General features: G+C 44.3%; 1 protein-coding gene across 2 annotated transcripts in view; it reads right to left on the bottom strand.

Annotated features, from left to right (window-relative positions):
• The window catches only part of LOC118226520 (cadherin-10-like), a 56,444-nt gene extending 35,580 nt beyond the window's left edge, over positions 1 to 20,864 (bottom strand). Inside the window, exons 1-2 of one of the 2 annotated variants that reach the window (XM_035416235.1) lie at positions 20,693 to 20,863; positions 9,367 to 9,719 (exon numbers count right to left, since the gene is read on the bottom strand). In XM_035416235.1, coding sequence (XP_035272126.1) covers positions 9,367 to 9,582 — 216 coding nt within the window. In that variant the 5' untranslated portion in view covers positions 9,583 to 9,719; positions 20,693 to 20,863. Of the gene's footprint in view, positions 1 to 9,366; positions 9,720 to 20,692 lie in introns of both variants that reach the window. The other variant, XM_035416236.1, reaches the window with a different exon arrangement.
• Between the last annotated feature and the right edge of the window lie 3,126 nt (positions 20,865 to 23,990).

The raw sequence follows: 23,990 nt of genomic DNA on the forward strand, positions 1-23,990 counted from the left end.
CCATTTTGTATAAACACTTGAGGTGGATTGTGAGTGAGCATTCATAAAATGGAGGAGCATCAAGCATCAAAGAGTAGTTAGGGCCTTGTTATAGTGCAGGGCGGTGTGTACTTCTCATTCTATAACTGTCTGTGTCAAAAAAGCACAATTCCTCTGCTATGCAGAGACCAAGAGTTTCAGAGTGCTTCCCAGACAAGCTATGAATAATGTCTTTGGAATAATGAACAATATGGCTAATAATAATAGTAATAATGATAATGAATGGTAAACAATAAAGTAATGAAAGTATATAAAATAACATACTGGGGTGCAAGTCTGTTATTAGATTTATTTTGGAGCAGACACATTTGCGGTTAATAAAATCATTCTAATTACACAGAATAGTTTGCATTTGGTGCAGTGAGGTGCCGTCTGCTTACATTTCTCTCAGTAGGGCAAAATTAGCCTTTGACTGAAGAGCAGCCTGATGAATTAAAAATCCACATCCTCTCGGTCTCTCTCTCTCTCTCTCACACACACACACGCACACACATGCACACACACAGGGAAAGGCAGTGAAGTCATTCCTATTCCTGTCAGTGCTCTTTGGTGGGCATTGCTTAGTGCTGCAGAGTGGAGATAGGCAAACAGAGATTGAGCTCAAGACGGATACAGAATAATTATTGTTGCGGTCTCTCTTTCTCTTGCCTCTCGCTCTCTCAGTCTCTCCGTTTCTTATTCTCTCCCCTTCCTCTCTCTCTCTCTCTCTCTCTCTCTCTCTCCCTCTCTCTCTCCTTCCCTCCCTCTCTCCTTCTGTTTTTCTCTCCCTCTCGCTGTAGTTTATGCCTCACCGATTTATTTGTGTTTGTCATTCTAAAACCTCCCTCTGCCTTTCATGTTGTTATTGAAGTTTTTGTAGGACTTTTTGCTTTGATTGCGGATTAATTTGAGGATTCAAGCAGTGGTATTTAAAGGATTCGTCAGCCTGTTAGTTGCCACTGAAAATCATTCAAGTTATTACTTATCACCATGAACCACATTCTTTTTTTTTCTTCCATTTTTTTATTTTATATTTTTTTGTCATTAGTTTTCTCCCCCGCCCCATTCCAAAGAACAGAAAGCTGTAGCTCAGCTGGGAAAATCATTCTCACCTATTGCCTGACACTCATTTTACCCTTGCATTCTGCTAAGCTTGTGCCTGCAATGTTTATGAAGGGAGATGTGCTCTTGCAGTTTTCAACTAGCATCTCAAAGTTCCTGTAATCAAAATCAAAGTTCCTGCAATCAAAGAGACATCTTTAGGCTTGTGCTACTATGCTAAACATCGTGAATACCTTGCAGGTTTGATTTTCTGTTTCAGTTTGAAATAAGAGGCACCCCATCAGTCTTTTCTTGTTTCAAACAGGCAGAAGGCAGACAGAAAAATAGAGCAGAAATCACAGATTAGAAGGTGTCATGGCGGGGCATCAAGGTGCCTGTGCAGGTGATGGGGCGGGGGGGGGGGGGGGGGGCATTGTATACAGTTTGAGAATAGACCACCCTACAGACAACTTGCCAGATTCCCAGTCATTAGACGTCACTGGTTAAGCAGAGAGTCAAAGATGCCATTTTCTGTGATTTCTAGCCTCTCCACCGCAGTATCTCCACTGGTTGAGGCCTCATTGGACAGACTGGGGAATAGCAGTTGGCCGCATGTAAGCATCCAGTTGGATGTAAGTTTGAAAGTTTGAGAGACCAGTCAGATGCAAGTAGGTAAGTAAGTACAAGTGACCAATTGGATGTAAGTATACAAGTATGAGTGACCAATTGGATGCAAGTATGTAAGTATGAGTGACATTTGGATGTAAGTATGAGTGACCAGTTGGCTGTAAGTATGAGTGACCAATTGGATGTAAGTATGAGTGACAATTTGGATGTATGCATAAAGGTATGAGTGACCAGCTGGATGTCACTAGTTGTGTAATATCCAATCACATATTAAGGATGTGAGGTGTCTTTGTCATAGTTATTTGCTGAATCATATAGGTGTACCCCATTTTCATAAATTGTTCTGAAAGAAAATGTATATAATAAACAAAAGCATATTGTAAATGCAAATCTATTTAGCAGATTCACATATCCAGAGCAACATATTTACATTTTGTATTATACAGTCCATTCATGCAGCTTAATATATTTTGAAGAAAACACACTGCATATCTATGATATATCATAAAAAGAACAGAATCCTTTCCAAAGTTACTTAACTTTAAGCAACCTTAAAAAGTAAGCCTTAAACCTGTACACGACTGACTGGCTATGTGACCCTTACTTCCTATTTACCATTCACTCTTTTCTCACAAACGATGTGACTGTGTAAGTAAATGAATAATTTACCAGCCGACGAGAACTGAATGCTACAGTTCGAATTGAATTCTTGTCGGAGATATTTGTTTTTCGGTTGAAGGATCGCGGGTTACCAATAAGGACTTGGCACCATTATAATGCGTTAGCTGTGAGCTCCGAAACAAAACAATGCAAACCAAAAAAACAAAAAAACAAACAAAAAAAAAAAAAAAAAAAAAACATAATTTTTTCTCTTGCAAAGCTACAAACATCGCAGATTGTCAGCATGCTTGGGGTTACGGGCTGATGTCACCAAATGAAATCCGGATTTGTATGTGGGAGGCAGACACAAATTCTTCAGTTTATGGGTAATGAGCATGCCCCGGTGGATTGCTAGCACTGGGTTTTTACTGCGGAGTCGGCATCCACCTGGAGGCTGAACCTTACACTTATTTATTTATTCTTCTTCTCCTCCTCCTCCTCCTCCTCCTCCTCGCCATGGGAGATGTGCTATGGTAAGTGGAAAATGGACTGCATTTATATAGCGCTTTTATCCAAAGCGCTTTACAATTGATGCCTCTCATTCACCCATTCACACACACACACTCACACGCCAACGGTGAAAGGCTGCCATGCAAGGTACCAATCAGATCGTTTGGGAGCAGTTAGGGGTTTGGTGTCTTGCTTCCTTGGGACACTTCGACACGCCCAGGGCGGGGGATCGAACCGGCAACCCTCCGACTGCCAGACAACCGCTCTTACCTCCTGAGCTATGTGGCCCCGTGTGCTGGGCACAGAGAGGAGTATCCACCCGTGTACTTTCTGTGCACCGGTGCGTGACCGGTATCACGCAGGTTAATGGCGTTCGGTTCACATCAATTTCCGTTTTTGGGAGTGGCGCGCGCCAGTGTGGGCCCTGGGGGACCCCCGAGGTAAGCAAAGCTTCAGCAGTCAATCGCGGAACAGTTTCATGCCCCTCCGAGCCGCACGAGAGAGAACACCTCCGCCGGGGTTCAGCTTGTTACCCTCTTAAATTAATTGCAGTCTGTCTCTTCACGATGACTGATTTGAAATGTGTGTTTTTTTTTGTTTTTTGTTTTTTTGTTGTGTGAGTTAGGAAACTGCAGGGAATTGGAAAGCCGAGTGAAAGAAATAAGATTTCTAGATTAGAGGCGAAAACCAACTTGAAAGCAATGACCTTTCCCCCCCTCCATCTTTCTTTTAGAAAAGCCCTCATTTTATTCTTTCCTGGCTTTCAAAAAAATAAAAAATAAAAATAAACACATTACCAATGGTTAACCTTGGGTACTTCAGGAGAGAGAAAGAAAAAAAAAACATGAGACTTTAGTGATTGGACAGGGAACAACAATTGGTTGTTAAGTCTGAAAATGTGGAGTCATTGAAAGTTAAAATGGTTGTGGATGAATGCTTCATTTGGACACATTTGGGGGCCTGTCATTTAAGTGGGGTAGGGGGCAGAGTACATAAAAAAACAAAAAAAAACAGCCAGTCGAGTATTCCTTTTTAGGGAGCGCTATTTGCAGGTTAATTTGGAATGGACGGGCATTTAAATTTAAGTTTGTGGGTGGGGGGGGGGTCTATTCTCTTAATTTTGTCATTTACATTGAATGAATGAGACTTTGAACAATGGTACATTTAATAGCGGTGAAAACATAGCCTAATCATCGTGGATTGGGGTTGGAGGTAGATTGCGATCACAGAATTGGGGTGGGGAATTTGTCATCTGAAGAAACTGTGTTGTTCTTTATTGTTGTTTGTTATTTGGCGGGGGGTAAGTGCCCACCCTCCGATTTTGGCTCTTGGTGATTAAGTGGTGGATGGTTTGGAGTGGGATTTGATTTGGTTGTGGGGGGGGGGGGGGGGGGGTGCATAGTCTATGAGAGCATTAACACACAGCAAGCATACCTCGCCCTAGGGAGAGCGCAATAAGCGATTGGTACTAATATTTTAAGAATTAATCTATTTTATTTCCACGCACGCGCAGTAAACATTCCCGGTTTTATTGGTTTCATAAATGGAATGTGGAAAATGCCTGGCCCGTAAACCGAGGCGTGCCGTGGTTAAATAACGCGGGTGTAGAGTTGGACCGCTCCCTCTGTCGCAGGCGACAAACTGCTCGGTCTCTTCTCCGGCAGATCCGCGCAGCGACTAGAGCGCGTGCGTCTCTTCTCCGGCAGATCCGCGCAGCGACTAGCGTGTGTGCGCTCTGCTCCCGACGCAGCGGAGGATGTTAAATTATCTTTACGAGCGCGACCGTCAATGTCAATGATTGCTTCTCGCCAGGTTTCTAAAGTGCCCTGTCTGTCGAGGAAGGTACTCCGGAGCAGCGAACACACGCCGCCCGCGCGCGGGAAAGTTTATAGATTTCGCCGTAGCGGGGACCCGCGGGCCAACCTTTATTCGATGCCGTCCCTGTGTCTGGCTGCCATTTTAAGTGGGAATGAGATTGGGACGAGAGGAGAGGTAAACAGCGATGTGTGTCATCGCCGTCGCCACATCCGAAAGGCTCGGGGGGCCAGACGAACGTCAAAGGCCTCGACAGGAGAGGCCGGGCGCGGACCCGCGATGTTCGCAGACGCTGAAAATCGATCAGCTCGTGGTGGCTGCAATCAAGAAGCTCGCGGGACTCAAAAGAATAAAACTTTATTTAATTTGCTCGCTCGGTTGATTTTAAGTTTTCTTTTTTTTTTTTCTAAATCATTTTTTTTTTAAAAGATCTCTTTTAATGCTGTTGTTGTTGTTGTTGTTGTTTTTGTTGTTGTGGATCCTTTTCACTTCGGTCCGGCGAAGATGAGATCGCTAGCCGTCGTGTCTGTTAGCGGTCATATTCCTCACAGCGAATGACACTTGTTTACCAGCCGCGGTGAAGCGAGTGATAAACGGAGGCTCCTGACGGAGAATTGGCTGTCAGCAGCGGTCACCCCGATACCCCCCCCCAAACTCCTCTCAGAGATGATAACTGCGGGACCCCTGGAATAATGGCTGGCTTTTGCATTAGCGGCGGCGGCGGAGGCTTTGACGAGCGCCCCTCTGATCTGGGGGTGGGGGGGAGGGGGGGGCGAGCCTCGGCTCTAAACCGCCGCGTCGCCGTCGGCGACTTTCATCATCGGGGACGCGGGTCGCCGCGGTCTTTCAGGAGCCGCTGCCGTGAAGGAGTAATGGCTCCGCCCCCCCCCCCCCCCCCCCCTTGTGGGCGGGGAGTGTGCCGCGGTGTACTGCCGTGAAACACGCATCGTCGAGATCAGAGCATGTACTGCGACAATGTTCAAGCAATTAAACAAATCGTCGGTGCCTTTCAATTGCGATACGTGTAAACAAACAAGCAAAAATGTATGCGTTTCTGTGATTCGCAGGGTATTTCGTGTCTTTAACATTCGGTTTGTGGTTGAACTGGCTGTAGTCACTCCAAACATAGCCCCTCCGTCAGAGTAGATGTCCTAGGCACTGTGTGTGTGTGTGTGTGTGTGTGCGTGGGTGTATGTGTGTAATGTGTATGTGTGTGTGTGTGTATGTCTGAGTTCTTCCACCCCCTTCTCCACTGATTCAGGCTCATACATCACTGTCCCGGGCAGCCTGATTTCTTTTCTCTTCTTTCCCTTGCATAAGTAAAGTGTCCTCCCAGAGGCATTCAGAGCTGTCTTCAGCTCCTTACACCCCCCCCACCCCCCCCCTGGAGGAGCGGTCAGAGAACCCGACAGCCACTCGAACAATCACATCGCTCATATAAAGCAGTTAATGCATAAACACGCAGGGACGACCTCTGACCTCCGCTCTCCGGCACTTAAACGTCACCATCAGCGAGTCGCTGCGAGAAGAGACCGCGAGCCGGGCTAATCCGAGAGGAGCTGTCACATGTTCCCAGTGACTCACCAGCATGCTAATTAACGTGGAGCATATGTTTGGATTCACTCAACACTTGTCCTTAGCTGTGACTTACAATTAATTAAAGTGCACCGCTTGCTTGGAAACACAGCTTGAGTTTGGCAGCGGCGAAAAGAATGGAAAGAAGAAAGCAGGTACCAAAATAATTTGTTTGCGCAAATCAAAATTAAGGATGAACTTAGACTGAATCCAGGCTATAGATGTTTTGATCAGTTCTGTCATTGACTGTAGGATTTTGGCCGGTTCCAGCCACTGTACTGGATACTGTCACTGCAATAGTTATCATGGGCTTTTTTTATTTTCATTTGCTGCAACAACAGCCAACCCTTTTTGGATAACGATATATTTTACATCTCTAGGCCAATCTGACGTGCATAGGAAGCCAATTAACTCGCTTTCTATGATAACAAAACAGAAAGAGTCCAGACGAACAGCCGATAAAAGCCAATTTGAAACCCAAAACTGTGATTCTGGGAAAGACTGGACAAATTCAGCCGGGAGCCCTACATGACTACAGCCTTAACTTGAAATTCAAAAGCAAGTCGCTCGTTCGTCGGTTTAGAAAGAGGATGCTGGGAGAATTACGGTGAACGGTTGCCGTCCAAACATCTGCTGGATGCCGTTTCAGACATCATTATCTTTGTAGTGGCTTTAAGCGGAGCTGTCCCTGTGTGTGCAGGAAATGGGATGACATTCGCCCCAGACTGCATCGGCGAATCGAGGCCAGTCTATTGCTCACGCAGACGTTTGCTTCAGGAAAAATAAAGTAAAATATAAAAAAAAAAACTTCTGTTTTGTTTTATTTGTTGCTGCATGCGATTACGTGTAAAGGGATATGAAGCGTGTGATAAATGTGTGTATGTGTGTTATCCGGGGTACTGGTTTGAAACTGGGGGCATCTGTTCCCCTAAGGGGTTTGTGCTGCCTTATATTGCCACCACAATATATTTCACAGAATGGTCCATTTATGATGTGTATACAGAATGGGGCACATGAACTACACTATGTACTACAATTAAAACAATGGCACTACCAGCTGAGAGGGGATGCAGTGATGCAGGGCACTTCATACTGATCTTGTGTCCCCAGACAGGACCAGTTTTATGGAAGAGGTGTGACCTCATAGATCTGAGACCCTTAAAACCAGATACAAAGAGGTGGAATTCAGATGTCCATCACTGAATGATATGGGGAAGCAGACATGCTGAAGAGCTTTTTGTGTTTGAAGTTGTAATCAAACAGTCACCATGCCGACGAGTGCGTATGAATGCAATGGTGAAAGCAGTTAAAGTCATCTTAAGAACGCTGTTGAATCTTGGTTGGGTTTCTGTCAATCAAATGACAACCGTAGCTAAGTTAAAATTAGCTGGATATTATTTTACAAGCGTAGCATTAAGCCGGGCACCCACCGCACGCGTATCGGCCGCGAGCGCACTACGCGCGTATTACGCGCGTAACTGAAGCGTAGTTGAAGTACTGTTATTACAACGGCAGCGGGCGACGTCGTCTCCACCAGATGCGAACGCGTCGCGTACCGGCTGCGAAGCTCGCGCGACACAAGCGAACTGAAGCGTAGTTTTTCGCTTCAGTTCTATTTTTTCGGCTTGTCGCGCGTCACGATGGCCTGTTTATACACAGAAATATGCTCTAAAATGCTAGTTATACATGCTCTGATTTATATTTCATCCTTATATTACTGGGGGTGTGTCCCTAGTTACCTCCCAGATATTTTATAAGCACCAAAAAAAATACAAGCCTTTTCGTTTTGTAAAAATAAATAAATAAATAATTGGAACCTGGGGAAAAGGCAAACTTAGTTTCGCTGTCTTATTTTGCGGAGGGGGTGGGGTAAATTTGAAAATACACCACAGAAAGACGTAGGCTATTGAGTGACGTAGAAGGGAATGCACCGAGCAGCGGTTTGTTAGCTCGAGTATTGGAAGATAGTTTTTAACCAACCATTGCTCAGCCTATTTGACTTCTCCGATGTCTTCGTTCGCCGTGCTTTCAAAAAGGGCTTGTTAATAAAAATCAGATTATTTAGTGGTCTTGCCGATGAAAATGCACCTATTTTATAAATGAAGTTGTAAGCAAGCCTTTATTGCACTTGTACTTCAAAGCTTCCGGTGTTCATGGCGTTGTGGTGTTCATATCCCTTCAAGATTAAAACTGTTACTGACTTTTTCATGATTAGCTGATTTTACTAAATCTGATCCTATAAATGTTTGACGTGAATGGCAAGACAACACGGGAATTCCCAATGGTTGATTACGGATTATTTATTATTATTATGATCATTACATATTCTTCATGAAATTGGCACGCTTGTTAACCAAGCAAATAAATTAATACAGTTTGAGATTGATTGTTATGCAGGCTACGTTGCGATTTAAGTTATGGTACTTCTTGAAAGCGTTTACTTTCTCACGTAGGCTATTTACGAGTTAACGAAATATTACCAAATTAACAAACTGAAAAAGGTCTCTCACCAAAGTATTCACTTAACCCATAATCAACAGTCGTGAACAAACGTGAAATGCACGATGTAAAAGCCCACTGCAGACTGCGAGAGCTACTAGGAATATATAGCTTTTACGCAAGCCTTTGCGCGACACAAACGGAACCAGTGGAGACACCCTACGCGTCGCGCCGTGCTGCTTCGCCCTGCTGTTTACGCGACGCATACGCGACGCGTGCGGTGGGTGCCCGGCGTTAGATGAAGGCTCTGACGTGTAGCTTTCAAGCTTGGTATGGTGTTAGATGCTGTAATCAAACAGTATTGACACTTGCTATGTGATTAGCTAAGCAGTGACTGTTGCTGGAGAGCTAGCTGGCCAATGCCATTACTTGCTCAGATGAAAATAATAATAATTCACTGTAACAGTGAGACAATTAGGGCTCATTTATTATTTATTCAAATCTTGGTCCCATTTGAAGTCACTGGAGCAGTTTCTCCTTCATATATGCCACTGCTAGAGGAATTCCATGGCACCTGACCTCAGGCCAGCCGTGTCCGTAAAAATCCTTTGACATCATGGAAAGTAACCATAGCAGCCATTAAGGTACTAGACTCACAGGAATGTGAGGCAATGTTGAAAAAAAAACAAATAAAAACAAAACAAACTGCCACCGTCAGATAAAAAAAGGACGACGGCTCACCTTTCCGACGTACTGGTAGTCAGACCCCGTGTATTCCTCCAGCAGAAAGAAGTGATTCCACATCCAGCCCCGCTTGGACCGCTGAAGTATCCGCCCGTCGTCCGTCGCCGAGCCGACCGGGCCGTCGCTGCTCTGGGGCGAGAGCGTCGCCGCGGAGACGGGACCGGGGCCGGGACACAAGAGCGCCAGCAGCAGCAGTAAGTTATTAATTGTCATTGTATCCAATGGTCTGGCGGCGTCTGTGAATAAGGAATCTAAAGAGGAGAGGATCTGCGTGCCGGAGGACTGGAGTGCACAATCGGCATCAGATCTGGCATCTTAGTCCGCCGCCTCGATTCTCTTTTTGGCCCCCCCTGGAAAGAGCGAATCACAACATCAGGGCACAGAATGGCGGGAACGAGAGAAACGTCATTACTAATCAGCACAGTCAAGGCCGTTCACACACACACACACACACACACACACGCATGCGCACACGTCAATACTTTTTATCCCCTCTTCGTTGAAGCCCCACTTTAACCTGTATGTTTGATTTGCATAAGCTTGGACAGAGTTAAAGCTTCCGTGGGTGGAATCTTCGGCTATGACGCTCTCACTCTAACTTCCCCAAGTTGTATTTTTTTGAAGACAAGCCCTTGCATATGAGTCTAGAGCGATGGGGAGACACAACATCCTCTGCTATGCTGAAAGGTTTGGGAAACAGTTGATTGGGAAATTCTTATTCCTATGCTGGAATGCACAGTGACTCATTTGCACCTGGGTAAAAGCACCTGTTGTCTTTTGTTTGGCAGGCAGTTGTGAAGAAAATGGCACAAGCATCTGTATTTCAGTCCTTTTTTTTAATTTTTATTTTAGTTCTCTTAAGCCCACATATTTAGAAATGTTGCGGAACAGCATTGGAGAAATTATACTTTAAAAGTCCCCAAAACCCGATGGCGTTACTCTGGCGCATCTAATGTTAAGGGGAACTCTCACTCGCTGCACTTTTTGCTGAGCAAATTACATCAAAGAGGTGAGAAAATGCATTATTCGAGTGTTGCCGAATATGGTATTTGCATTCAGCACCGTCCCTAACACACACACACACACACACGGGCACGTGCACATGCACACGCACACAGACTCGAGTTCAGAAGTTCATAAGACAGTCTACGTCATTTGGCCAAAAAAAAAAATGGGACCACCGTAACTAAAAGGTACGAGAAATTCTGTTGGACTCACGCACACTATTCGATGCGTCAGATGATGCAATCGCACAACGCAGCAGCTTCAACGAATGAACTGCTGGACATGACATCATTTTTTTCTGCTTGCTCATACAGTATGTTACCGATGAACCTTCAGTTCTTTTCGTGACAGCAAAGATGGCTCAGTGCAGGTCATCGTGACAGTGGCGGTGAACACCTATGAACAATCTAGACAATAGCGCACGCCCAGTTCGTGCTCAAAAGCGCTACTTCGCCTCACAGAAAGCGTGTTCTGAACTGCGCCAGTTAGAGAGCGAGAGAGAGAGAGAGAAAATAATTACAGTAGCAGCACACACAATAGGTACAGCCCCCGATGAAAAGCAGGTTGGATGGCGTTCGCAATGGCTGGCTGAGCTGCTGTCTCCGGGAGCACTGGTCTTAATAGGGGATTCAGGGATGCATGCATAATGTATGGGCTTTTGGAAGTTAATCCTAATAAATCTTTCCTCTTTTCTAAAGGAGTGCATTTTCCGTGAGGTTTGTGTAAAGGCCAAGGTGTCAGAGCTGCCCTGACAGCCATTCATTATACTTCTCAGGGGATCTCCACAAGACCAAGACCAGATTCATAATTTGTACTTTTTTTTTCTTCTTCTTCTTCTTCTTCTTTTTTTTCTGAAGTGATCCAGGGGAAAAAAAGGAGAAAGGGGGGGAAAAAAATTACAATGTCAATGGAGTTTTTTGAATTAACAAAGAAACGGCTTGTGTCTTTGAACAAATTAGTCTCATCAGCCCCATTGATTAATCTGAAAGATGGAGTTGCGAATTAACATTATCCTTTAAATGCAAATCAAACGGTTTAGTTAATTAGATACCAAAACGATGCATTATTCACTAGCGTCGCCCTCAATGGAACCGACGAATGTGATCCTTGTAAATGGGGGCCGGGCTAAAGTGAAAGTGAGAGAGATTAATGTGCCTTAATGCCAGCCTCCCCTCCAACAGAGGCCCGCACTGCAGGGGGGGGGGGAGGGGGGGGGGGGAGTTATGTGACACTCCCACGCCGAAATTGTCTGGGTCGCGCGGATTTCACTGCTTCTGACGGCAATTTTCTCTTCCTTTCGCCGTGCTGAAAACCGATCCATTTACGCGAGAAGCTGAGTGCTACAGACTTCCTGTTTAGCGCCATATCACTTCCTGTTTAACGCAATGTCGCTGCAAGGTCGCCTCTGCTTCAGAGCCACATGGATCCGAGGAACACTAGCGCTTCATCGCGGAAACCGTGTTGGTACACCACAATGTGCTGTACAGCAGTACATCGCATTCAATATACCGACCCAATCAGTGGCTGTTTATTCACACGGAAATTAGCGGCTCGGAAGTGGCGATAAAATTTGTATAAAAAAATAGCCCTAGACCTACAAAAAATAGGAAAATGTACAAATACGAGGGAGTTTGTTCATTATTATTATGATTATTATTACTAGTGCCTGGTGGTTCCTTGCCTCACGGCAAGGTCCTGGGTTCAAATCCAGCCTGGGCGCCTGAACGTTCTCCCCGTGTCCGCGCGGGTTTCCTAAGAGTACTCCGCTTTCCTCCCACATGGGTGGACATGCACGCGGGCTAGGCTAATTGGAGACTCTAAATTGCTGGTAGGTATGAGTGTGTGTGTGAATGGTGCTTGTGCCCTGCGATAGATTGGCGGCCTGTCCAGGGGGTATTCCTGCCTCTTGCCCAATACATGCTGGGAAAGGCTCCAGCATCCCCTGCGACCCTGCACAGGTTAAGCGGGTACAGATAGTGGATGGATGGATACTATTGTCATTATTGTTTTGTGTCAATTTGGTATGTCCACTTGGAGTCAAGCTAGTGTTTATACTTTGCAAGCATTCTTACTTCTTGTAAAAACTGTGTTTTTTTCATATCTGTTCTTGTATAAGTGTGGTACGATTCAACAGCACTCAATGCAAAGACAATTAAGGCTGAAATGAGTTGGTTCAGTAGTAATTTCTTTGGAAAGAAGAATATGTTTAAGGGAAATTAGTTCAGATGGTTTTGCATACACATACACACATGCACACACACATGCATTACCATGACTACCATTTGTAACAGGTATCTCACTATACACTGCCACCTTATGCAAATGCTGAATAAATCCTTGAAGATTCTTTAACTTTTAATTATATCCCTTGTGTTGGAAAATGAAGTCCCATATACATGACAATGGTGCTTATCTAAAGGAATAAGCCCATTAGTAACCCAGACACACAGGGTAGACAATTAATTTCATGAAGAAGAGCTTGGATACAAAACTGCACTGCAAAAAAAAAAAAAACCCATGCAGACGGCATGCTGATTGGATAGGTCCCGGGCGAGGTTCTGTCCAATCCCAGCAGAGACCTCATTGATCTATCTCTTCCCCCGCCGTTGGGCAGGGGGCCCTCGACATTTTGTTTCCACGCAGGGTTCTAATGGGGGTGGCAGGTACCAGCTGGGCACCCGTTCTGCGCCGATCCAATAAGATGCCCGCGTCCTGCCAATCCAATCTGCTCTGACTCGGGTTCGAGGGCTGCCTCACCACGGTGGATCTCTGCCCGGGAGATTTCCGTCCAAATTCGCCCAATCATTGAGTCATTGACACTTTACCTCCCCATAAACTTCCATGAGCGTGTGACCGACAAACCAAAACCCGCTGGACTGTGTGCACATATGTGTGTGGGTGAGAGAGAGAGAGAGAGAGAGGGAGAGAGAGAGAGAGCTTGTGTAATGTTGCGCTCTCTCTCTCTCTCTGTCTGTCTCTCTGTCTCTCCCGCTCTCTGTAATGTGAGAGCGGTTGTTTGTGCATTTCCCTACCCAACACGACAGGATGTCTCACTAACCAGTTTTCATGTCAGTGCTCAGACACTTTTATATATTTAAAAATATTTTTTTTTTCTTTATATTTTTTGTTTCTATCCTGAACCAAGGGTGTATCCTTTTATCTGTTTATTCATAAGTTCATTCTTCTACCCGTTCACCTGGCAACCATCCACCTATCCACCCATCCATCTGTCCATGCCTCTCTTAATCACTCTATCACAGATGTCGAGAAGAGGACAGGGTGAGAGACAGGCCAGCAATGTGGAGTATTACACAAAGATGCGCAACAGAAAATTTCTATCCCTTTGAAATACACATGCTTAAAAACATTCTATATAAATTTTGTTCTAAATACTTCATATATCCGTATATGAACACAAATATTCCACTCTGTATATATCTAGAAAGATCCATGTTCTCTATTTTATAAAGACGTATAAAAACTGCACATAAAAAACCTGTACAATATATAATATTTTACAGCCGATATCTCAGGTTGAAGACTGCAGTTTTTTTTTTTTTTCTCCTTTACTTGTGCATTATATCTAAGATAGACTTCTCTTTCTCCCCGTCAGCCATTTGTACTGAGGAAGCATACCAATTCGCTCATGTGGAGATAAGCCAAACTACACAGGCTCCTCTAAAGAAAGGGGACCAGACCCTCTCCAGGTCTTACCGCTGCTATTCTGCAATGCTAACCCTTTAACATCGCTGAGGGCTTAAGTTATTGTGCAGACCATGCCATGTTTCCATAAGTAATGTTTACATAAATAATGTTTAAACACAAATAATGGATTTTATGTGAAATAAGGACCACGTTGTTTTGTCACCAAACTGAACTTAAACTGTCATTAATTTACATGGATGATCCAAACACACACACACATGCAGACACAATACGCACACACACACACACACACATACTTCATATGTCCTCCTAAGACCTGACAATTCATTTTTGTTTTAATCTGACAAATCATATATTCTTCTATGCTGAAGCATACAGTACAAAGCACATTCAATAAAAAATAAAGTAATATTTTTGAAAATATACTCACTTTTTATATATCAGCAGATATATCAGCATGCATAAATAGCTAAATTACTTCATAAACACATTCTGCCAGTGAAAAAAGTTGACCACAGTGATCTGTGAATGCGAAGACTGCCTTTTTTTTGGAATACATTTTGAATACAAACATTAAAATGAATAATTCACTTTCACATGTGATGCACGATGATCTGCACTGTCTGAAAAAAGGTAGTAAAGTAGATGAATAATATGGTTTCTCATAAATTTATTTCATGAATAAATAAAAAGCAGTAATTTGCGTAGGATCTTCTGCACAATACCCGTCTGCTTGTGCGACAGATAGAGAGAGATAGAGAGAGGCAGCTGTTTCAGAAGAGTATTCTTTCCAGGAAGGTGTCCTGTCTCACAGCTCTCTTTCCCTTCACAGTGCTAACAGTGCTAAGTCTGTCTCACACAATATTGCTGCTAATATGCAGTGTGCAAGTTCCCTGCAAGCTAAGCAACTGGACATGTGTGCTGTCATATCTGGAATTTGAACTAAGATTTCTGCACAATATAGTCTGATCCCCAATATCATTTATTGGGGGGGGGGGGGGATTGGAGGAGTTGGTGAATTCTATCCCAGCATGCAGTGGGTAAGAGGTAGAAATATCGGATGGTCCACACACTATTCACTCACGGATTCATACAATGGGCAAATTAGCCCAATTAGCCTCACTTCATGTCTTTGGACTGTGTGATTTGATTGCAGCTTACCCATCTCTAACTCCTGTGATGCTTAGCTAGCCATGTCTGATAAACCTTGTATAAATCTCTTTGGCTGAAAGCATCTGCTTACGTATATCGTGACCGTAAATTGTGAATGTCTCGGGGAATGTCTGCAGTTCTCCAGGCGCTTATAAACATTTATATCTGTGTAATAACACGTGTAGTACAGTCGGTCTACTAAGTGGGACTGTTGCAGCTGTTTAATACTGTTCCACGGGAGCGACTACCAGCACTTCATTGCAAGTACTCCACCATCCATCTTCCTAAATCAAGGGTGTAAAACGGAAGCCCTGGAGTGCTGCGCTGTCTGGATGTATTTGTGCTTGCCTATCAATCAGTTGCCCATTAAGGCTATGAGAAAAAGGTGTGTGGGTTATATTTTTTTTAACCAATCGAGACATTAAATGAATCACTGGTGCACAATTAAACAGACAAACAAACAAAAAAATGTATACTGTGGCTTTGGAGGACTATATCATCACACCTGTTCCCTAAATGATTCGGTGTCAACTATTATCTGACTATTATTGCATAATTACTATTGCATTGTTATTATATGACCATTATCATACTTCTGATGTAGAATTAGAGAGTTTTGATTTAGTATCCAACTGACTGACTGATGGATTGATTGATGAATTGATCGATTGGTTCAGTAGTTTGTTCTACAGGTTTGAGCTCATTTTGTATAGCGTCCAAAGGAGGTGTCTGTATTCAAACCCTTGACAGAGGTCAGATTGATCTAAATGCTGGATTATGTCCTAATTAGTGGTTCTTATCCCTGTATCTCATTCATCTCCTATTTTATAATGGTGCCAGACAGTCACAACTGAAATGATTCCTTTGATCTGCAGTACAGACTCTTTTCGGGTTTGAAGGTCACATTTAAAAGCCAAGGTCAGTCAGCAAGCTTCCACTGAATTTTAAGATTAAATATGTTGGCTTGCTAAAACGACTTTAGAGTTTTGTTGTTTTCATTTATTTCTCTATTTATTTAGCCTGCTTTTCCTCTCCCGGCTGTCTGGTAACACGTCAAACATGATTTGCTCACGCGATGTTGCAGCCAACGCGAAGAGACCGCTACGTCTCTGCCTTGCGTTTGTCGATAAACGTGTCGCTGCGGAAACCCCTCGAACAGAGGAAAAGCTACACGCCGTTAGATATCGAAGCGTTTCCAGTTACCACGGCTGCATATGCCCTGTGTGGCCATGTGGCTGACAGCCATTTTCCTGAAAGTCAGGAAACCGTTTGTGGCAATTAATCCGGTCTGATTATCGTGATTGAATTTTCTAATTATCATTCAAGACCGTCCTTGAATTTTTAATAACGTGCTGGATATTAATCTTGGATGCGGCAGGACTGTTAAGGATTAGTCCACTGTGCCTTTTCAGAATTCCAGCACTCGTTAAATAATAGAGATGGAGGGGGGTGGAAAAAATCCTCGCCAGATGTTCCAGACTTACACTTAATTATCTTGACTTCATTTGCGTATTAAAGGTCTGTGCTGTATTAAGATTTTTTTTTTTCATCCTTATTTATGATTTTTGTTATTGTTAAACAGAAGCTTCTGCTTCTGGAACAAGTTATTAAAGTAAGTTCAATCTCATAAAATAATGGTGTTATTTTTTTTTTGTTAGAGGTCCATTTTGTTTTTGTGGTGTGTGTATGTGTGTGTGTGTGTGTGTGTGTGTGTGTGAGCATGCATTGTGGAGACTATGAGACTGTGAAGTGAAGGTTGACAGAACAACATAGACAAGATACAATAACAAAGACATGCATTCATGCACACACACACACACACACACAATTGAGACTGGCCATGTTTTGCAGGAGCAACTACTCCACTGCAAAATGGAGTACCTATAACTTAGACCACATTGTGCTTCATTTGATTGATACTTTCTGTAAAATGTCTAGCTCTTTCTTTTTTTTTCTCCCAGGTGTTCTATTTAAACATGTCTGGAACGTCAGGCCTCTCCAAGAGAGCAAATCACATGCTTGCATCCCAGAGAATAAGCAGTGTATCTATCTCACAACTTATCTGAATTCACGTGCCCGTGCGCACACGCATTGGGTCCATGACTCATTAAGGGAAGAGAGCAGAGATTTAATTGGCGCATCACCACGTAAATGCAGTCATGACGTGACCCAGACTGTATGATCTCGTCGTACAGGTGGGCGTGGCGATGCGGGCTGTGGTTTCCCAGCAACAGCCAGGTGAGACCAGTATCGATCAGGAGCAGAGGTGGGAAATCTGCACAGTCTTAATTAATCATGGGATGGATCACAGGAACATTTGATAACATAACAATCTGGGAAGCAGGTCAACAGGATAGACCTCCGCCTGTATGCATGTGTGTGTTTATGACACGTCAGTGCATAGCATGCATACATGGTTGTGTGCGTTTTGAGTGCACAAGTTCTGCTGCGTGTGCGTGTGTATTACATGACCGTTGTGTGTCTGCATGTGTGTGAGAATTTGAGTTTGAATGCGTGCCATGATGAATTTTGAAAGTGACCTGCGGGTCAATGTTTTTGAGGCGAAACATTGGGTTATTTGATATGACAGTTAGCTGCTGAGAGGCTGGACTCAAAGCTGGCCAGAGATACAGAGAGGGGCGAAAACTGCCAAAGGTACCACCGGCCCACACCAGTCCGGCTGAGACTGTCACCACTAGGTGGAGCTCGAGGTCTTTCAGACACTGCACTGCCGCTCGGCGCCACAGATTTTACTGATGTTTTTATTCTGCACTGTTTATGAATCATGTCGTCCACTGAAAAAAAACTTTGATAGGGATCAAACGGAGGCAAACACGCACTGTATGTAAATGACTGATGAACTGACTGTCTTCCAGTACTGTGGAATCACAATAATAATAATAATAATAATAATAATAATTATAATAATAATAATTGTTTTTTTTTTACTTTATAAAAGAAAGCCTCTATTTGGAATTAAAATCATTGTTGAAGGAGGGAACAATTTGGGGAATGTGTTATTCCTAGATTTCGTTTGTTGCTCGACATCTGAGACAGAATTAATTGCATCCCTGATAAAGATGAACAGAATATGAAATGGATATTTGAGCAGGAGCTGAAGCACAGTTATCAAAGTGTGCTTAAAATAAACGAATAATCTGCCTCTGTGATAAGGACGATATTGAGGCAGAGGCTGATTGGTGGAATCTGGGGTGATAATGCCTGAAAACTGATATCTGTGAACGTGAAATCAGCCAACTCAACATCCTTACTTTTTTATTCTCATTTTATTTTAATTTTTTCTCATTTTATATTCCATTTCAGCAGCTACACATTTTCAGTTTAATTTATGATGATTCCATTAGTCAATATCATGCTGCCATTTTGGGTTAGTTTGTACCTTGGTACGATTTAATTTCCACTGTTGAAACTTGATACTGATGAATTAATCTCAGTCTTATTACTTAACCAACCAAAAATTGAAAAGCATACTGTGGAAATTACTCTCATTACAAACAGCAAACCACAAACTGCATTGGTTAGAGTATCAGCTGTCATATGCATAATGCAGAGAGATGGAAAGGGAGAGAGAGAGAAAAAGAGAGTGTGTATTGGAGTATCTATGTATTAGTGGTGGGGTTGTGGGGTGGTAGTTATATTCTGAAGTGCTCAAAGACAGCTGTAAACCTGACAATAAGTCAACAGACTGTGTGAGTGTGTTTGTGTGTGTGTGTGCGTACGTGCGTGAGTGTGTGTGTGTGTGCGTGCATGCGTGAGTATGTGTGTGTGTGTGTGTGTGTCCTATCCCCTTTGCTCCCACACTAATCTGACGTGCCTGTATAAATTCACATGACTCCCTACACTCAGGGAGTACATGGGCTCAATGGAGGGGAAAAAAAGAAGAAAAAATCTAAATATCACTCTAAATTCAGCGTACAACTCCCCTGCCGGGTCTGTCACTGTGGGTCCCGCACCCCCCCCCCCCCACTCCCCCCCCCACACACACACACACACACACATTCAGCCCGCTCTGCTCGCTCCACAGAAAGGTTGAGTAAGTGACATTTCAAAGCAGCCTGTGTTTCGGCGCTAATATCCACGCGCACGTCCCTCTGATGACTCTCCCCGGTGAGAGCGGAGCGGAGCGGAGGGAACGAGTTTGCGTGCCGTTAAAATTTAAAAATAAACGATAAAAAGCCCACTCGGGGGTCATTTTAAAGACGCTTCAAAACACAGGGTTTTTTTTTTTATTTCGCAAGGAAAGTCCGAAGTCACGGTCTGCCGGACCCGACCTCGGCGCCGGAAAGGCAACCGCGCGCGACCCGCGGATCGTCGTGTGCGGCGCGACGGCGTTTTTTTTAAACGACCGGATCCGACGTTTGCTCGGCCGGGCTGAAGAGGAAAAAAAAACCCAGAGAGCGCGCGCGGCGTACACAACGGCACTTTGTTCCGCCGCGCTCGGCGGCACCGCCGGTCCGAGCCGCGCAGCTGTCGGGGGGGGGGGGGGGGGGGGCAGGCCGGGGTCCGAGGGACTCGCCAGGGAACGGCGCTGAGACGTGCCGAGACTCCCAAAAAAAAAAAACGGAAAGACAAAAAAAAATAAATAAATAAAAGTGAAATATACTTTCAGAGGCTTTGAAAGAGAAAGAGTCGGTCGGGAAAGAGCCTGTAAAGGGCAGTGCATGTGTTTCCAGATGACAGAATGCCTTTGATGGGTATAACCTCCCCCTCCTCTCCCTCCCCAACCCCCACCCCCACCCCCACTCATCAACACCCCCCCCCACCCCCAATAGCCAACACACTCCCCTCAATTTGCATTTCTCTAACTATGGAATAAACAGGAAGAGCTGCCGTCCCAGCTGACTGCCTGGAAGAACGAACTGCCTGCGATTCAGCCGCAAACGGAGTTTCCCAACTGTACCCTGTGATCCTTGTGTGATGCTCAATCGATACCCAAAAGCAATAAATAAATGAGTAAATAAACAAATAAATAAATAAAGCTGCCGAAGTAAGAACCCAAAGCACGCGTGGCATGTGGAGAGGATGCTCCGGTCCTCCCACTCTTCCGCGGCAAAGTCATCGCAGAGAGATGTGATCAATACCCATCAATGCCTCAGCGTATGCGAAAGTATTACTCTTCTCACAAATGCCTGAACGTGCTCTTTTTTCTTTCACCCCATACGGAGCAAAAATAGCAACACAAAAAGACACACGTGCGCACTTAAATCAATAGCCCGGTATCCTAGCGCCTTTTCCCCGTCGCGGAAACAACTTCAGCGCGGCGTTTTACAAACTCGCGTAGGCTGTGACAGAGAGAGAGAGAGAGAGAGAGAGAGAGAAGGCAAGAACATTTGTCTCATCAGTAATCCTGTCTTCCTGGATCCGAAGAGCAGAAGGAGAGAGAGAGAGAGAGAGGACTCTCGGCACAGACACGGTGACAGTGCCCTGTGCAGCGTTTCGTTCTGAAATCTGAATAAGCGCCGTGAGAAAGCAGCCTTACCCTCGGCGTCTGAGAGCTCACTGTCCTCTTAAACGCATGGCAGAGCGAGTCCTCCTGTCCACACACCGCCGCTGGGCTCCGCACGATATGCTCTGCTCTCCCCACCGCTAGATTCCAAGACTGACTGCACAGTTGCGTTGTGAGTCCAGCTGCCTGGCGCTCTCTCCCTCCCTCCCTCCCTCTTTCTCTCTCTCTCTCTCTCCCCCTCTCTCCCCCCTCCCTCTTTCTCTTTCCCCCTGTTTCTCTCCCCCTCCCTCTCCTTTCCTTCTACTCTCTCTCTCTTTCTCACTCCCTCCCCTCTCTCTCTCCTGCCCTCTCTCTCTCCCACCCTCTCTCCCACCCTCTCTCTCTCTCTCTCCACCTCACTCTATCTCTCTCTCCACCTCCTCTCTCTCTCTCTCTATCTCTCTCTCTCTCTCCCCTCTGCTGCAGCACTTCTTGCTTTGGGTGTCAGAGAGACTGAAGCGGAGAGGTCTTTCTCCTGATTGGCTGCCATTCACAAGTCCCCGGCATAAAAAAAAAAAAAAAAAAAAAAGGAGACGAAAGAAAGAAGAAAAAGCACTCCCTCCTTTCGCAGAGGGAGAAAGAAGGAGAGAGCAAAAGAGTTGACCGAGCTGCGGAATGGAGGATGAGGAGGTTAGAGCCAGGATGTTGGAGGAAGGAAGGAGAGAGAGAGAGAGAGGGGGAGATAGAAAGAGAGAGGGAAGGGGGGAGAGGAGCACACATATTTCCATGTGAATGTAGCGAGAGCGTTCACAAGCAGACGCCTGGCTGCAGGCTTGGCGAAGAGGGCCCGGTGAGAGATTGAGTCTCTGATGCCGGGCGCCTGCAGTGAACGGGCCAATCTAATCTGCTGTCAGAGACGGTAAAAGTGGGAGAGATTCGCCCATAACTTGTGAATCATTTTTAGGCGGGATGGAGCTGGGTAAGAGACCGGGGGGAGGGCAGGAGGAGGGGGGGGGGCTCCTCTGCGACTGTGAGCGAACATTTCTCTTTCTCCACCCTCCCCTCTTCAGTCGTTATTTTTATTTTATTTTTTTTATTAGAAAGCATTTCAGCGCATCTTTTAAGTCAACCTCCCGCAATCTATATTCACAATCGGGGGTTGTTTTGAAATACGATACAGCACCTTAATTCTGCGCGAGGGTAGCGAGGGAATGTAAAATATCGCAGGCTCATTCAAAAGCCGGAGACGGAGAAAGAATAAATCTGGGCCGTCGATACGTGTACTGTGCATACAGGAAGCGTCTGATAAAGCGCCTCACGCGATGACTTTGAGATGCACGGCCTGTCCGTCAGAGCTGGATGCAGTAAATTATTTACCGGGGGGGCGGGGGGGCGGGGGGGCGGGGGGGGGGGGGGGGGATTTCGCAATCGTGCTTTTCCTCTACGGACGTTTCATCTCAACGTATCATTGCGAATGTATTGTTAACTATCCAGAAAATAAATAATAATAAATAATAATAAATAAATAAATAAATAAAATAAGTATAAGTCTACTCTTTGGTGTTATGTTACCTTTTTATTAGAAATTTTTATTATTCATTTTATTTGTGTCATGTCTGCAATTTACTCTTCTGCTCAACAAGCACCCCTGTCAAACGTAAGCAGGGCCACTAGAAGAATGACATTTCATGTATCTTTGCCACAAAATTATCTTTAATTTTATTATTATGTGTCCCCCAGAGAGGTTAATGAGAGTCTAATGGTTGTAGACTATTAATTATTTTTATTTTTATTTTTTTTATGGATGTCTATGAATAAATAAAATAAAATAAAAAAAACGTAAATTGTTTTCTGTGCAGAGAAGTCCCTTTCGTCCTACATTATTAAGCTCTGGCTTAATAAAACCAAGGTTGGCATTTATGCTGATCATTTTACAGGCAGCCTACTCAATGAGAACATGCATGTACAATGAATCAGGAATGACACAAAGCTCCCATTGGCTGAACTATGGCTGTTTGAGATGAGGGATGCAGTCTGATTGGACAATATGACTAGAGGTGATGCTGTTGTGACCGAGGTTTGATGGCTGAAGGATTGTGCCGAACACTGTCCTGTAATGAACAGGACATTTCATTGTAACACTTTTACAACAATGTCACTCCAAGGGCACAATTTCACAAGATGGAGAGCAGAGAAAAGCTGCCATATACCAAGGACCACATATGACCCCTACAAAAAAAAAAAAGTTTCCACGTATGGACTTTCAGTATAATGACATTCTTAATTCTTTTTTTTTATTGACAATGTCCTGATGCTATTTTTAGCTCTTAATCATGCACACATCAACAATATCAAAATATTGTCAATAATCCATATTCATAACTCATAATGTATTTACTTCAATTATTTTGTAAACTGTGTTAAGAAATATATGGCAATATAAAACAAATTTAAAATAATTTCATTCCCAGTTGCCATTGATCTTAGTGGCATATATTCATAATTAAGTATTAAGAAAAAAACAAAACGACAGTGGACAATGTATCTGAAATGCATCGATGTAATAAAATGTACTATTTAAAATACTGCAGCATGTTATTTAGTGTATGGGCACATGTGTTCCTTGGATAAGGTAAGCAAACGCAGGGGTTACAGGATAAACTTTTTTTCATTTCTCGTTTCTACCATTTCGCAGACTTTGGATCGTTCTGAGGACCCAGTTGCCCGTCTCCGTTTTCACTTGGCCGCCCTCTTAATCGCGTCACACCTGTTTGGCTGAAGCTGAGATTTCGCTGTCATCGGTGCGATTTGGAACGGAGCGCTGCGGGGTAGCGGTAGCGCCCTGCAGTCCACCCCTTGACCAGTCGGTCTGGAGTCCTCCTCGGGGGTTTTAAGAGGGGCCCAGCAGCTTATTCATCTCTGACACAACGTGCAACTCGTGTTCCTATCGAACTGCACATGTAATTAAGATCTGAGTTTAAAGGGAGGACCAGAATCATGTGGATGCAAAGCAGCAGGGCTATATTATGTCACAGATGGCATTAAGACACACACATATATATATATATATATATATTCAAAAGATATGCATGTAGGCTATTGGAGACTCTAAATTGCCCATAGGTATGAGTGTGTGAGTGAATGGTGTGTGTGCCCTGCCTCTTGCCCAGTGCATGCAGGGATATGTTCCAGCACCCCTCATGACCCTGCTCAGGAATACCAGGTATAGAATGGATGGATGGATGTATTATATATTTCAGCTCCTAAGCATCTTCCTACCGGCCCTGCCAACTTCTCTCAGCAAGGCTGATCCCAGATCAGTATGATCAGACAACAGCTGCTGCACAGATCC

Source organism: Anguilla anguilla, chromosome 4 (assembly GCF_013347855.1).
Source record: "Anguilla anguilla isolate fAngAng1 chromosome 4, fAngAng1.pri, whole genome shotgun sequence".
NCBI lineage: Eukaryota > Metazoa > Chordata > Actinopteri > Anguilliformes > Anguillidae > Anguilla > Anguilla anguilla.